Source organism: Caenorhabditis remanei, chromosome I (assembly GCF_010183535.1).
Source record: "Caenorhabditis remanei strain PX506 chromosome I, whole genome shotgun sequence".
NCBI lineage: Eukaryota > Metazoa > Nematoda > Chromadorea > Rhabditida > Rhabditidae > Caenorhabditis > Caenorhabditis remanei.
In genome coordinates, this window is record NC_071328.1 from 10,484,916 (window position 1) to 10,499,631 (window position 14,716).

At 39.4% G+C, this 14,716-nt stretch overlaps 4 protein-coding genes across 4 annotated transcripts; all 4 read left to right on the forward strand.

Annotated features, from left to right (window-relative positions):
• Positions 1 to 357: 357 nt before the first annotated feature.
• GCK72_002261 (uncharacterized protein) lies at positions 358 to 2,414 on the forward strand (the record flags this gene model as incomplete). The annotated part of the gene is made up of 6 exons (XM_053723334.1): positions 358 to 462; positions 515 to 592; positions 639 to 741; positions 786 to 1,057; positions 1,104 to 1,265; positions 1,311 to 2,414. The coding sequence occupies 6 exons, from the start codon at positions 358 to 360 to the stop codon at positions 2,412 to 2,414; spliced, it is 1,824 nt and encodes a 607-aa protein (XP_053591979.1).
• Positions 2,415 to 3,914: 1,500 nt separating this feature from the next.
• Positions 3,915 to 7,127, forward strand: GCK72_002262 (uncharacterized protein; the record flags this gene model as incomplete). The annotated part of the gene is made up of 13 exons (XM_053723335.1): positions 3,915 to 4,062; positions 4,111 to 4,364; positions 4,407 to 4,606; positions 4,651 to 4,710; positions 4,757 to 4,875; positions 4,954 to 5,387; positions 5,434 to 5,720; positions 5,766 to 6,162; positions 6,207 to 6,296; positions 6,340 to 6,462; positions 6,514 to 6,639; positions 6,688 to 6,983; positions 7,031 to 7,127. The coding sequence occupies 13 exons, from the start codon at positions 3,915 to 3,917 to the stop codon at positions 7,125 to 7,127; spliced, it is 2,631 nt and encodes an 876-aa protein (XP_053591980.1).
• Positions 7,128 to 7,326: 199 nt separating this feature from the next.
• On the forward strand, positions 7,327 to 8,957 carry GCK72_002263 (uncharacterized protein; the record flags this gene model as incomplete). The annotated part of the gene is made up of 5 exons (XM_003104671.1): positions 7,327 to 7,411; positions 7,456 to 7,622; positions 7,667 to 7,859; positions 7,909 to 8,543; positions 8,613 to 8,957. 5 exons carry the CDS (start codon positions 7,327 to 7,329, stop codon positions 8,955 to 8,957), a joined length of 1,425 nt encoding a protein of 474 aa, XP_003104719.1.
• A 230-nt stretch (positions 8,958 to 9,187) lies between these two features.
• GCK72_002264 (uncharacterized protein) lies at positions 9,188 to 10,945 on the forward strand (the record flags this gene model as incomplete). The annotated part of the gene is made up of 8 exons (XM_003104757.2): positions 9,188 to 9,262; positions 9,309 to 9,407; positions 9,453 to 9,550; positions 9,619 to 9,784; positions 9,831 to 9,953; positions 10,457 to 10,577; positions 10,622 to 10,704; positions 10,754 to 10,945. 8 exons carry the CDS (start codon positions 9,188 to 9,190, stop codon positions 10,943 to 10,945), a joined length of 957 nt encoding a protein of 318 aa, XP_003104805.2.
• Between the last annotated feature and the right edge of the window lie 3,771 nt (positions 10,946 to 14,716).

Sequence of the window (14,716 nt, forward strand, 5' to 3'; positions counted from 1 at the left end):
AGGTCTCTCAAGACATTTAATGTCATCTATTTAAGTTCTTTCTATTATTCAGCTTGCTGTGCATGCTTTTGAGTTCTGAAACTTGTGTACCTTGAAGGTTTCGTCTTTAATTACCCAGGGTATCTTTTACGCCATCCGGTTTGCTTCACTCCGAAAATTACAAATAATGGATCTTATTTCTTACTCTCATTTGTGAAATAATAGTTCTTCTTGGATTCTTTTATCAATAAATACAGTCTTCTTCATCAAGAAAAACAGATAACGACATAAATTGACTCGAGTAAAGTTCTCGGCATTGAGTTTACTTACAGTTTTTAAGCGAGCGAATTACAGTATTCTGATGTATAGCATATTAAGATGAGAGAGGGACGAGCAGATAGCAATGACATCTCGAACCGTCCGTCAACATCTCAAGAACCTGCTGAAATGTTTGATATTAAAAAATCTCCCAATAAGTATAAGGTAGTTCATATTTCAGTAACGTGAAAGGGCCATTGCAAGTATATACTTTCAGAACATCCATTTTGGAAATACAGTACTTCAACAACTCGGTAATTTAAGAAATCAAGATGTTCTTTGCGATGTTACACTGGTCTGTGAGAAGAAAAAACTACAAATGATAATCTTAACGATTATAGGTTTGTGGATGGAAACGGGTGAACGCTCATCGAGTAGTCCTCTCATCTTGTTCATCATATTTTTTATCTATGTTCACATCACAAATGTCGGAATGTTATATGAGTGAGTTGGTCGTTAAGTTATTTTAAAAATAATTTTTTTAGAAGAAATTCCTATGGAAGAAATCGAGCCACCAACTCTTGAAGCACTCGTAGAATTCTGCTACACCGGTAGCATATCAATTGATGATTCGAATGTTCAAGACATTCTTCCGGCAGCCGGTCTTCTACAACTTCATGAAGTTCAATCGGCGTGTTGTGAATACCTGAAAAGACAATTAGATCCATCCAACTGTCTAGGAATTCGCGCTTTTGCAGATACACATTCGTGCAAAGAGTTGCTCAGCTCAGCTGACGAATTTGCTCTTAAAAATTTCTCGGTTAGCGAGGTACAGTCAGTCATTATTTAATACAAAGTTCTTGCAGAGTGTTATTGGCAAAGAAGAGTTCCTCCTTCTAACTGTTGAAAGCCTCACAACAATCATAAGAAGTGACAAATTGAATGCGGCTTCTGAAGAGCTCGTTTTTTCTGCTGTAATTCAATGGGTCAGACATGATATACCGAAGAGAAAGTGTCATTTATCGATGGTAAGATACTTCTCGTTTCCAACAGCAGGAATATAGTTATTTCAGCTTTTATCTCATGTTCGTCTTCCCCTCTGTACTCCGAAGTTTCTGGTTAGCGTTGTCAGCGAGGAGATATTAGTAAAATCAGATCCAGCCAGTCGAGATTTAGTAGATGAGGCGAAAAATTATCTTCTTCTGCCAGTAGAACGACCCAACATGCAAGGACCTCGTACTAAACCTAGAAAACCTCTACAAGTTGCGGAAATGATGTATGCCGTTGGAGGATGGTGCAGTGGAGATGCAATTGCTTCAATTGAAAGAATAGATCCCATAAAAGGCGGAACTACTTGGAAGTGCGTAGCTCCTATGGGAAAAAGAAGATGTGGAGTTGGAGTTGCAGTACTCGAAAATCTTCTATATGCAGTTGGCGGACATGACGGACAATCTTATCTGAACAGCATTGAGCGATACGACCCAATGACTAATCAATGGAGCAGCGATGTTGCACCAACAGCCACATGTAGAACTAGTGTTGGTGTAGCTGCATTCAATGGATCACTTTACGCCGTGGGAGGACAAGATGGAGAAAGTTGTCTAGATGTAGTAGAAAGATACGATCCTAGAAAGAACGAATGGACCAAAATTGCAAGCATGGGAAGTCGAAGGCTGGGAGTATCTGTGTCTGTACTAAATGGTTGTCTTTATGCGGTGGGAGGATCTAATGGGCCGTCACCTTTGAACACCGTTGAACGCTATGATCCACGTGTTGGCAAATGGGAGGAAGTTCGCCCGATGCTCACGAGGCGAAAACATCTTGGTACAGCTGTCTATGATGGTCACATATATGCAGTTGGCGGAAGAGACACCACAACTGAACTGAATACTGTGGAAAGATACAGTGCGGAGCGTGACGAGTGGCAACCTGTTGTAGCGATGAGTTGTAGACGAAGCGGAGTAGGCGTGGCGGTGGTTGGAGATAAGCTTTATTCTGTTGGAGGATTCGATGGACAAACATATCTCAAATCCGTCGAGGTTTTCGATAAGGAATCAAACCGATGGAGAACACACTCTCAGATGACGTATAGACGGTTAGGTGGAGGAGTTGGCGTCGTGCGCATGACTGATATTCCAACACATGGTATGGATGCATCGACAAAACGACGCGATTGAATTTACATGTCTTGTAATTATATTCACTGTAATACAGATGACAATTGTATAAAAAGATTGAATACTAATTATAATAAATATATGAATATATGAATATTTTTCTCTCGTGCTTGTTTAGTATTATATTGAATACTGCTATTCTATTATTTCAGTTGCAATTGATTTCACCATTCCGCTCTTTGTATCTAAAACTTTCATTGAAATTGATGATGAAGATTTTGCTAGGGAATTAGGAGATGGTCTTTGTTCAAGGCGAAGAAGTGAAGTAAGGAATCTTTAAACATGGAGGCCGCTAGCCCCAATAAAAAAGGAATTAATGGCGCGTCCAAAGTTGCTACAAAACAGCAAAAACGACAAATCTGCGGTGTCCAAAGCTGATTTGTAGATTTGCAGGTTTGCAGTTATAAGTTATTGCTCATCCTTAATTTTTCAACTGCGAAACCTGCAAAACCTACAAACCTACAAATCAACTTTGGACGCAGCAGATTTGTCGTTGTAGCAACTTTGGACACACCATTTGTTTAATTTCAGTTCGTACAGGGGACGAATGTTTAACTCTGATAAGTCAAACTTGCAAAGGAAGATTTTGATTAGAACTGCTGCAACAAAGAACCGCGAAACGCGCTTTTGTCGGAAATTTCTTGCCTCTGTTCTATTTTTTAGCGAGTTCTATTTATTTTCCGAATTCTTAAATCGAGTACCCCTTCGTAAAGATGTCATTGAAGGAACATTCTATTTAGCAGGGTCTTGGTCTCGCAGCGAAGTTTTTAAAGCGCGAAAGAAGCGCTTTGAAAAGGCGCGCGTTAACAGTGTCGTCCCATTATCATGAACTTGTTCGCTCGTCCACTTCTTGTGAACTGTGACCGGGTCGCTCGCTCCTTCGTTTCTTAATAGCGTACTCTCTACGTTATTCGTGTTCAACAGTTGTTTTTCTTTCAATATTGTTGTTCATCTGTAAAAACTATTCGCTGGAAACTTTGTTGCAGGAAAATTATTGCTCATCTTTAAATTTGCGCTGCAGCGAAACCTGTAGAACTTGTACGTTTCGGCTGTTTGTAGTAATTGTGGGGTAATATAAGTCACCGCATAGGATAGTTTTTTCTTCTGTTTTCTGATCTGGTAAAATGTATTTGAAATATGAGACGTTTTCACTGATAAGTAACTTCAATGATAGCTGTGAATAACCGTTATTTGTCGATTTGTCTTCTCCAAACATCATTTAACGCTGAGCAATACGTGCTATTTTTCTTGCATGCTTTTTAGTTTAACGATTCTGCTGACTTCAGTTTCTTTATTTTCATTCACGTAAAATAATTCATAGTTTCGCGATGTTGATTTACCACTAAGCTATTTTCGCACCCTTAAATCGTTTACCACTGACTTTTGCGGAGTTCCGTTATACTTCTCTCACTACTTCGCTGTATTTTCTCATGTTAGAGTTTTCTCTGTACATGATTCGTTTTCTTTCAGTACTTCCTGTTTCTAACAAGAGAGAAAATAATGGAAAACGAGATTGCCAATCTCGTGATTTCGGAGAACCCGAGCAAGACTTCGGCCAAACTCGGACTGGTTCCTCTGGCAGCAAAAAAGCCAAGAAATGCTGACCGAGGAAAAAAAGTCACTGTTGAGACTAACATCAGAAAGCTAAGTACGTTTCTCTTTTTTTTTCGTCTAACTATATATAATTTGTTTTGAGGCATTGCTCCAAACCAACCAATCTTCAAATATGCGGTTGAAGTCAATTTCGTTTACCAAAAACCAGACGGCACGGAGTGTACCATTGAGATGTCAAAATCCACCAAAAAGGGAACCGAGCACGACTACGACAAGATTAAATGTCAGAAGGTCTATGAAGAAGCTGTGGGACGATACGAAGCTTTGAGAAAAGGCGGACCGTTCTTCTATGATCGTCAAGCCTCTCTCTACACGCTCACCAAATTGCAGCTCGAGGTGGTTGAAATCAATAAAAACTCATATATTTCTTCTCTTCAGAACATCGCCTTCGATGTCACTCAGGGTATCAGTAAAAGACCAAACTTCAAGAAAGCTCAATTCATTCTCAAGAAAGTTGATGAGTCTTTCCAATCAACATCAAACGATATCAAGAAAACTGTCAACCCGTGCCCAGCCAACGCTGATCGTACCTTGTTGGAGGCCATGAACATGGTCGTATCCGGACCAGCTTTTGAAAAGTGAGAACTTATCCAAATTTTTTCTCCAAACAGGCAATTTTCAGCAAGAACGTCATCACTGTCGGTGCATGTGTTCACTACCTCATCGATTTGAAGAACATTGAGTATGAAAATATGATAAACGAAACGGATAACAAAACTTTATTTCAGTGTACAAAGCAAGTTTTACGAAGAAGGAGCCCTTTATTCCGGAGTGGGAGCTTCAAAATCTGTCAAAACTCTGGAAGGATCTGACAGAAATGCTCCCAGCATTTTCATGACAACGGAAAGTGAGTTGGTTTAAACAGAAACTAATCAAAATTCAACTTGACAAACAAAATATTTCACTTAATCATTTTTCCTTTCAGTGAAAACTACCCTGTTCCATCCGGACGATTGGCCGCTTCTTGATCTCTTGAAAAGCTACAGAGGATTCACGACTAACTTGAAGGCAAACACTCCAGCTGCTCAACGGATTGAGAAGGCTCTCGTCGGTCTCGATGTCCAATTGAACTACGGCCCTCATGTCGGACTCGGAGCGGATGGAATCGTTATGAAAATTCGAAAATTTTCGACATCGGCAAAAGAAACGAACTTCCTTGTGGACGGAAAGAACACAAACGTTGCTGCGTATTTCAAGTCAAAATACGGAATCAATCTGAAATATCCGGATCTCTTCACAATTGAAGCGAAAGGAAAGCACGGAAAAATTCATTTCCCACCTGAGCTTCTCGTTCTTTGTCCCAACCAAACAGTCACGAACGACCAGATGATCAACAACGAGCAAGCTGATATGATTAAGGTTCGGTTAAACTTGATTAAAACGTATATATATTTTTTAATTTCAGATGTCAGCTGCTCAGCCACATATCAGAAAGTCTACAACGGACTCGGTTGTGAAGCAAGTTGGACTGGCTTCGAATAACATCCACGGATTCATCAAGGTTGAGGAGCCTGTGAAGGTGGATGCAATCGTTCTTAACAAGCCCAAGATTATTTTCCATGGGAACAAATTTGCCAATCTGGACGATCCAAAAAGCAGATTCCCAACTGATTTCAACCGTGCTGGCGCCTACTTCATCGCCAAAGATTTGGCGAATTGGGAGATGGTCTTTGTTCAAGGCGAAGAAGTGAAGTAAGGAATCTTTTTTGTTTTGAAAAATTTTGACGATTTTTTCAGGGGCCTTGCCGACCAACTTGTCAGTGAGATGCGTACAAACGGAATGAAAACTAACCCACCAGCAGTCAGCTTCATCGTCCATGGTGATCTCAATACTGTTTTCCAAAAGGCAAAAGCAGCCAAAAGACAACTTCTTTTCTTCGTCGTCAAAAGTCGGTACAACTACCATCAGCAAATTAAAGCATTGGAGCAAAGATTCGATCTGCTCACACAAGAAATTCGTCTTGAGACGGCGGAAAAAGTTTTCCGTCAACCCCAAACTCGTCTCAACATCACCAATAAAACTAACATGAAGCTGGGAGGATTGAACTACCAAATTGGAAGCGAGTCTTTCAATAAACCAAATCGTCTCATTGTCGGATTCGAAACTTCCCAACGTTCCGGTGGCAATCCAGATGTTAGTTATAGTTATAACAAACAAATGAAAGAAATAATTTTCAGTATCCAATTTCTGTGGGTTTTGCCGCAAATATGTTGGACCACCACCAAAAGTTTGCTGGAGGATACGTTTATGTGAAACGCTCGAATAATGTAAGATTAAACGGAAATTTCTGTCATATTTCGATTTTTGCAGGTTTTCGGATCAATCGTCAAGGATACTCTTGTAAAGGTTCTCGAGACTACCAAGAAAAATCGTGGAGTGCCAAACGACATCTTATTGTACTTCAATGGTATTTCCGAGGGACAGTTTGCAATGGTGAGATTTTACTTTAAAATTTTCTCATTTAAATGAAACAAAAATTTGCAGCTGAATGAAGAGTTCAGTCAACACGTCAAGGAGGCATGCAAATTCATGAGTCCTTCATACCAACCACACTTCACGATCATTGCTTCTTCGAAGACTCACAACGAGCGTTTGTACAAGTCTGACAAGGTAATTTCATCTATCCCTGTATTCGTTTGAACGTTCTTATCCTCGTAGGGTCGCATTGTCAACTTGGAGCCCGGAACGGTTATTGATCACACGATCGTGAGTCCAGTCTACAACGAGTGGTTCCATGCATCTGCTGTGGCTCGCCAAGGAACTGCTAAGGCAACCAAGTTCACGTTGATTTTCACGACTCAACCCAATGAGCCAATGTGGAACTTGGAACAGCTGACAAATGATCTTTGCTATGATCATCAAATCGTTTTCCACCCAGTAGGCTTGCCGGTTCCGCTCTACATTGCTGGCAGATACAGTCAGCGTGGAGCTATGGTCCTAAACGAGAACGACGGGTATGCTATCTTGGTTAAAAGAGAATGAGAAACTTCGGAATTTTCAGACCTATTTTCGCCAACGGTGAGGTCGATCTTGTCGCCACTAACGCCCAGTATGGCTACGGAAACAAAGCCTTGTTCAACACCCGCTTCAACGCCTAGTTGCCTCTTCTAAAAGGAATATTGTAACTTGACCATATTATGTACAGCATTTTACAATATGTTTAACTATTTCTATTCTTGTCATTAACAATGAAGGATAGCTGTATGTTTCAACATATTTTTATTTCTTAGTAGTCTATCACGGTTGAATCCTATTTTTGGTTTTGCATTCTCTCGAAGTGGAGCTTCATGAATTCAGATGGACCCATCTCTCGTCTCTCGAATCGAGAATTTTGCTAATCGGATGGAAAACATACTTAAGAAGTATGAAAGTACCGATTCGGGTAAATAAAAATGAAAGTAGTGTTCAAAAAGAAAGAATTTTCAGTGAGCATTAGCCATGGTCCGGGTAGTAATCTTCCTAAAAATAATTCGACATCTACATCTACACCACAACTTGTCAAAATTCTCGATAATGTGATTCACGAAAAACTCGTCAGTTTTCTTGAATTGTCAGCAAAAATTGATATTGAGGTTGATCACCTTGGAGGACTGGTGTGTGACTGCAAACGGAACCGTTCATAATGAATTCTTTGCAGGTAAAAAATGCTTTCACTGAGCATCGCCACGTACTGTGGACAGCTTGTGGTATGCGCCAGCCCGAAGACACAAAGTTCGCCGACCTCATCAACGAGTTATCTAAGAAGATTATCGCCGTTAGTGAGTACAAAGTGAAAAATCGAAATTCCAAATTTTCGAATCACTTATCTGCCGTTGAAGCTGCTGTTGGTGGTGAGCTTTTGGAAACTGTTACGACAGTGATCAGAAACTGTCTTTATAGGTCTAGGATGGGTGGCGCAACCAAATACACCGGCTCCGTTCATTAATGACGCTCTTGATATGTCCATGTTTTACATCAATCGCATATTCATGGCTCACAAGGATAAAACAGATCACAACTTCGAATGGGCAAAAACACTCAAAGAACTTCTGACTAAACTACATGGATATGTGGCGGAAAATCATGTTACTGGATTAGTTTGGAATTCTGAACCTGGCACGAAGCCTACTAAACAATCTTTAGTACCTGTTACTACCTCAGGAGCACCACCACCGCCACCTCCTCCGCAGGCGTTTATGATTCCAGAAACGTCTAAGAAATCGTCAGTAATGGCTTCTCTGCTTGAATCTCTCAACACTGGACTTTCTGCTACAAAGCGCTTGAAAAAAATTACTCCAGACATGCAAACCCACAAAAATCCTGCTCTTCGTGCTGGGAAACAAGTTATGAAGGAGGAAAAGGAAAATATCGCGCTGACACACTCTAAACCTGGAAAAACTCATGATCCGATAATTTTGTGGGACGGCAAGATCTGGAGAGTTGAACATCTGGTTGGTAACAAAAACGCAGTAGTGGAGGTTACTGAGATGAAAGAGGCTATTTATATCTTCAAGTGCACTGATTCCATTATCAAGGTGAGTTAATCTCTCAATCGGTTGATTTCGGAAAAGTGAAAACTCCTGAAAGGAAGCTTAAATTTTCAGATCAAAGGAAAAGCCAACTCAATCACGTTGGACAGATGCCATCGAACATTTGTAGTATTCGATGGCCTTGTTGGCCCATTTGAAGTTATCAACTCGCAATCGATCGAAATTCAAACACTTGGAGACCTCTTAACTGTTTCCATTCAACAAACAGACGGATGTAACATTTTTCTCTCACGCGATTCTTTGAAAGCTAAAATTATTGCTTCAAAATCCAGTGCGGTATGTGTTTCTGCCCAACTGGATGAAGGAGACGATGAGTACAAGGAGATGGCTGTCCCAGATCAGTTTATGACTCAGATTGTTGGAAAGAAGCTGGTCACCACCGTTTCAGAAATCGTATAAATTTGAAGTGTATTTTTTTTTCGATCGCAAATTATTGCATAATGCCTACTTTTCTCTTAAACTATATAGCCGTCATTCTTCTTCGCATATTCTTGTTTAAAAAATAAAAGTATAGTGCTCAGCTTTGAATTTGAATGAAAAAACGGTTTGAATTCCATCTTGATTCTTCCGTAGAAAAGTGGTATTGCAAAAAAAATCTTTCAGATTCTTTTTGAGTGATTCTACGAACAATGATTTCTATTCAAAGTCCTTCTACAGTCGTGAATACAACGTCACTCGAAATAAGAAGAACAACAAACTTGATGGTCCGGCAAAATAGTAAATCGTTGGAAAAGAAGTTGAAATTTCCAGACTACAACAATGGTTCTCCAAGGACATGGAGGTGAAATCTACACAGCACAATTCAGTAGAGATGGAAATATTATTGCCAGTGCTGGATATGATCAACAGGTTCGCGTTATCCGAAATTATCTCTGAGGAGCTTGTCATTTTAAGATCTACTTGTGGAATGTATTTGGAGAGTGCGAGAATTTCGCAGTTTTGAAGGGACACAAAGGAGCTGTCATGGATCTGAAGTTCAGTTCTGATTCCAGGTGAGTTTTCTTAGTTTTCATGGAACTTGTCCAAACATTATAACCGAGAAGTGCAAGCATATTTCCAGCCATCTCGTTTCTTGTGGCACCGACAAATCAGTTCGTGTTTGGGATATGGAAACCGGTGAATGCGTCAGAAATTTCAAGTCACACACGGATATTGCCAATGCAATTGATGTTAACCGAAGAGGTCCAGAAATGATTTGTTCAGCCTCAGATGACGGAACAACTATGGTAGTAAAATTGATTACATTTATGTGAAGAATACTTTCAATTTCAGGTGCATGACTTTCGCAGCAAAGAGGCTGCGAAAACGTTCATTGATAAGTATCAAATGACTGCTGTCACATTCAACGACTCTTCTGAGGAAGTTATCTGTGGTGGAATTTCAAACCAAATCAAGGTAAGTGCTGACCAGTAGACGAATCAAGGAATAATTGTATTGCATAAGAAAGCAATTGTTTTATTTACAAATTTCGAACACCTCACTACTAAGAGAGTTAGTTAGTTCACAAGTTGTAGTATTCACGTTTTAAGAAATTATGAATCCTCAATCCTGTCGAATAACACACCTAATTAGTGCAGATTCTTAATTATTAGAGTGGTGAGAGACATCCATTTGAATAAAATGAATGTGTCACCAATTCATCATTTGTTCTAATTAGGAAAGAAGCAACGAAACGAAATAGAGCTCGGTTTCCATTTTCTTTCTTTTTTTTTTCGAAATTGGCTCATATAAAATGAAAGAAAATGTGGCTTCTTCATTCAAAAAAGAAATTAGACGATTGAATACGAAATTAGATAAAATAGAAAAGGACTCAAACCATCACAGTAGATGAGAGTCTAAACATATAATGTCGAATGCTGAATGTTGTTAGCGTAGTGTGGTCTCAAAGTGTTCTGCAGGTGTGGGACATGCGTCGAAATGATGTCAAATACACGCTTCACGGTCATCGAGATACTATCACTTCACTATCTGTCAGTCACAATGGAAACTTCTTGCTCTCGAATTCGATGGATTGTACCTGTATGTATCTTTAATAAAAATAGCTTTTAGGTAGTAATTTTCAGTAATGACCTGGGATATCCGACCATTCGTACCGGCGCAAAGATTGGTGGGAACGTATAAGGGAGCAGTTCATAATTTCGAGAAAGTAAGAAACTCATAAGTTTATGCAGATACAAAACGAGCTCGAGTTCCAGAATCTTCTGAAATGCGGTTGGTCTCCAAGTGACAATTATATCACATCTGGCTCTGCCAATCGATTTGCATTTGTTTGGGATGTCAAATCTCGTGCGTGTGTCTACAAACTGCCAGGCCATTTAGGTTCTGTCAACAGTACTGCACTTCACCCGCTTCAACCGATCTGTAAGTTCTCGAAGGGATGCAACTAGAAAAGGAGAATCAACAGGTCGTGATTTTCCAGTTCCCATAAGCTGATAGGTCTTTTTTCAAGGTGAATGAAGTAAAAGAGCAGTCAGGAGTGCGGATAAAAATATAGTTTTACTCGAGAGCTGGGTACCCAACTTCAAATAGAGAAGTTTTTCCGCGTTGGCATGACTAATTGCTTCACAACGATACTATTTGATAACAATCTCATGTTCTCACGTCTAATCATAATATGTAAATCGAGGTGCATCCAATTGGCCACTCTCTGCCATGGTAATACTATTACCTTCTCAGTCCTCATTGGCAAACGGTCATCATTACGTAGTCTCTTGACTGGTGACCAGCAGATGAATAGTGCGGGTAATCCCCTCTAACATTGTTTAACGGAAATGTGTTGTGACCGCTCAATGGGTTCACATAGGGGCGGGTAAAAAACCTGCAGAGTGTTTAGAACTCATTTTTCTTATCCAAATTTAAGAAGTAAAAATACTATCATTGATCGGTTTGGAGAGCAACACGAACTTTTGCTTTTAATTACCCGTTTCCTACAAACCAATACTTATTTCTCGACATCACATTAGTTGAACACACTTGCGTGCTCCGATTGTATTACGCCCACCCGCTCATTCTCTTTTACGGCTTTTATTTTTTCTCCGAAACCACGAACCCTTTTTACTCCCTCCTGGTGACTCCACCCACTTATTTCGCATCTCTTCGACGACGGTGGCAGTCGAGAGAAGGACGCCATTCCTTTTTTCAAACGCCCGTCTTCTCAATCTCATTCTTCTTTTTCGTTGCTCTCCCTTTTTCTCTTCCTTTTCGGCGTTCTTTTTGTTCTTCTTTTCTCACACAATTCGGAAATTTTCTAGTCGACGTGTACTTTCCTTTAGTGCATCTTATTCATACATGTATTATATGTATATCAACTTCCGGCCTCATTCTGTTTTCGATTTTGAGTTTCATCAAGTATCTGTCGCATTGTAATTTGACCACTACAAAATAATATGTAATACGAAATATCATTAATATCTTGCTCTAAATAGCTTCGTTGTTCATGTGACTTCAATTTCGTAGTATTATAGGAAGTGAGCATCTTGTACATTTTTTTTCTGAAATCAGATGTGACGACGCATAAAATTTCTACATCTAGATTCTTCACCGTCACATTTCAGGTATGCTTTAGATTGGACAGGAATGCACAACTCCATCACCTCGTTTATTTCACAACTTTTAAAATTTTCTTTCTTTTCATCACCTCTCCATTAGCTTGAGTTCGTTTTTCAAATGACGATGTGGGAGATTCTTTGTCCTTTTTAGTGTGATTCACCTATTACACTTCGAATGGTACACATTGGTCTGACCCTCTGTTTTTGAATGTAAATGTCTTCTGACGTCATTCGGAGTTCATATCGGCCGACGGACATTTGAATTGTGGCCCTAGTGGAGAGAAAAGACGACTTTTTGATCAAACACGGAGCCAATGCTACAAATTTTATTTCCCTTCATCAAAAGACATGATTCAACTTAAATTTATTGCTGATGTGAACGAATTGAAATTAAGTTTATGGTTCCCATATTTCAAAACATTCTGAATTTTTCGTTTTGGTGATTCATAAAAGATGGAGTAGAGGACAAATGAATGGGAATGGGAAAGGGTTTTCGAAATCATTATCTTTCTTTGTTTACAGAACTGTTCTCTCTCCCTCTTTTTCGATTCTAGAATTTTCTTTCACTTGTCAACTCGAATAAGCAGCTATTGAGATTGCAAGGATCCCAATCGAGTTCTGATTTTGCTCACAGTCGATTCGGACTCCTTGCATATGCAATTCTCATAAATTGAAGGAGGAATTGCACACGTGTTGACCTGTCATTCTCTTTCATTTCGCCCTTCTCTCCATTTCTCCATCTGCGTACCCCGTTGCGCATTCTTGCAACGAACACCTGCTGCCTTGCCTTTCGTCCCTCAAACCTTCTTGTAGGTTCGGTCGCTCTTCCCCTTTTTTCTTTATTCATACCAGCCGGCGTATCTATTCACTGCGGTACCTCATTATGATTTCCCTAATTGCGAATGTTGTCTTTTTTAATAGTCTTCTATGCCGTTTCTGAATTTTTTCTCATTAACGTTATCAATTGTTCGGATCAGAAAAAAAAACGATCTAAAAGAAAGTTCGAAACGGCAAAGTTGTGTCTCATGAGTGAGTGACCTTGCCATCAACGTATTGACAGCTATCTCAATTCTTTCATCTACATTGGCGGCATCATGCATTTTGCTTTTTTTAGGAGCCCATGACTACAATTATCGATTGATGATTTTTAAACTGACAAACTCGGAGCCGTTTGACAAGAGAAACACGTTATTCCAACTGCTGTGAATAGATGGTATTCGGAAAGAGCTATATTCTTTCTAGAAGAATCACATCACTGAGTTTCATTGCTTCTGGGTCTCAAACGAACGACCGTCTAGATCTGCCCCTTTTTCACTCCACAGTGTTACTACTCGATACTGATGTATTATCATATGTTTACTCTATTAGGTTGTTTTCACGAATTACCATATTCTCAAACAACATATGATCTATTGAAATTAATCATTTCAACAACATTGAGTTGTTTACCGGCGGAGCCAAGCCCCGGGGGATGAAATTGTGAAGCACACTACCCAACACCGCCTCTGTGTAGTCGTTGTCACCAATATGAATTTGGAAATGTAATAGGTGGGTTTTCGAGTTGGTGTGTTGAGTTCTACCTTTATCTCTATCTCTCTAACGTCCTCTGGTCGTCGGCTGGTTATGAAAACGTTAAGCAGCAATTCTTCTCCATACGAATATCTATGTATGGAGGGGATTCGGTCGTGTTTCGAACAATAGTTTTCCAATATGCACAATTTTGGATATATGGCGAAACATAAAGTCATATCGATTCCTGAGTGTTTGACTGCTGAGATTGGCATTGTATTTCTAAAGTCTCTGCTCTTATATAGGAATTTGTTCATTACAACTGAAACCTGATGTTTCTTTCCCTGATCCCTGATTTCTGAACTTTTCTGAGAAAGAATTGTTTATGATGGTAAATAGTAGCAGTGACATGAATATGTTCTCTCTCATATTGCTCTTCAATCATTATTTATCATATTTATGTTTTTAAAGTCATTTCTAGTTTAGTTATTTTAGAGACAGTAATCTAACAAATGCGCTCCAATCTCGAGGTTAGAGACAGACACAGAGTTTAGAATAGCATAGAGAAAGTGAAAAAAAAAAACACATAGACTCTTGCGTCGTCGGGGTCTCTCTGTTTTTAATTCTCAGGTTTCGGCGTTTCTCTTCTCTAATTTCACGCCCCTAAAATTACCTCCTAGCATCACAACACTGTTCTGATTTCCCAGATGCAATAGGGGCAGCTCTGTTTCAGATTGAGAATTCATAATATTATATTTCAGTGCTTTCGGCTGGTAGTGACAAAACCATATATCTAGGAGAGCTCGATTTGGAGGACTATTAAAATCGTTTCTGTTCCACAGAGTTCTCAACTGTCATTCTTAAATGATCTTTTTTGTTTCTTTGTTTTCTTTTTCTTTATAAACTATGTCTTACCACACATCATTGTCCTAATAGTAAGCTTGAGACTTCCAATTTATCATTTCTTTGTCGTATCTTTCATTTGGTTTCTCGAGTTATCTGCCCATTTTTTTGAAACAGAACCTCTAAAATTTTATGTTTTTCTGTGCTCTCGAGATTAAAGATTTTAATTAAACCAAAGCACTTTTGTTCTCCAACTTC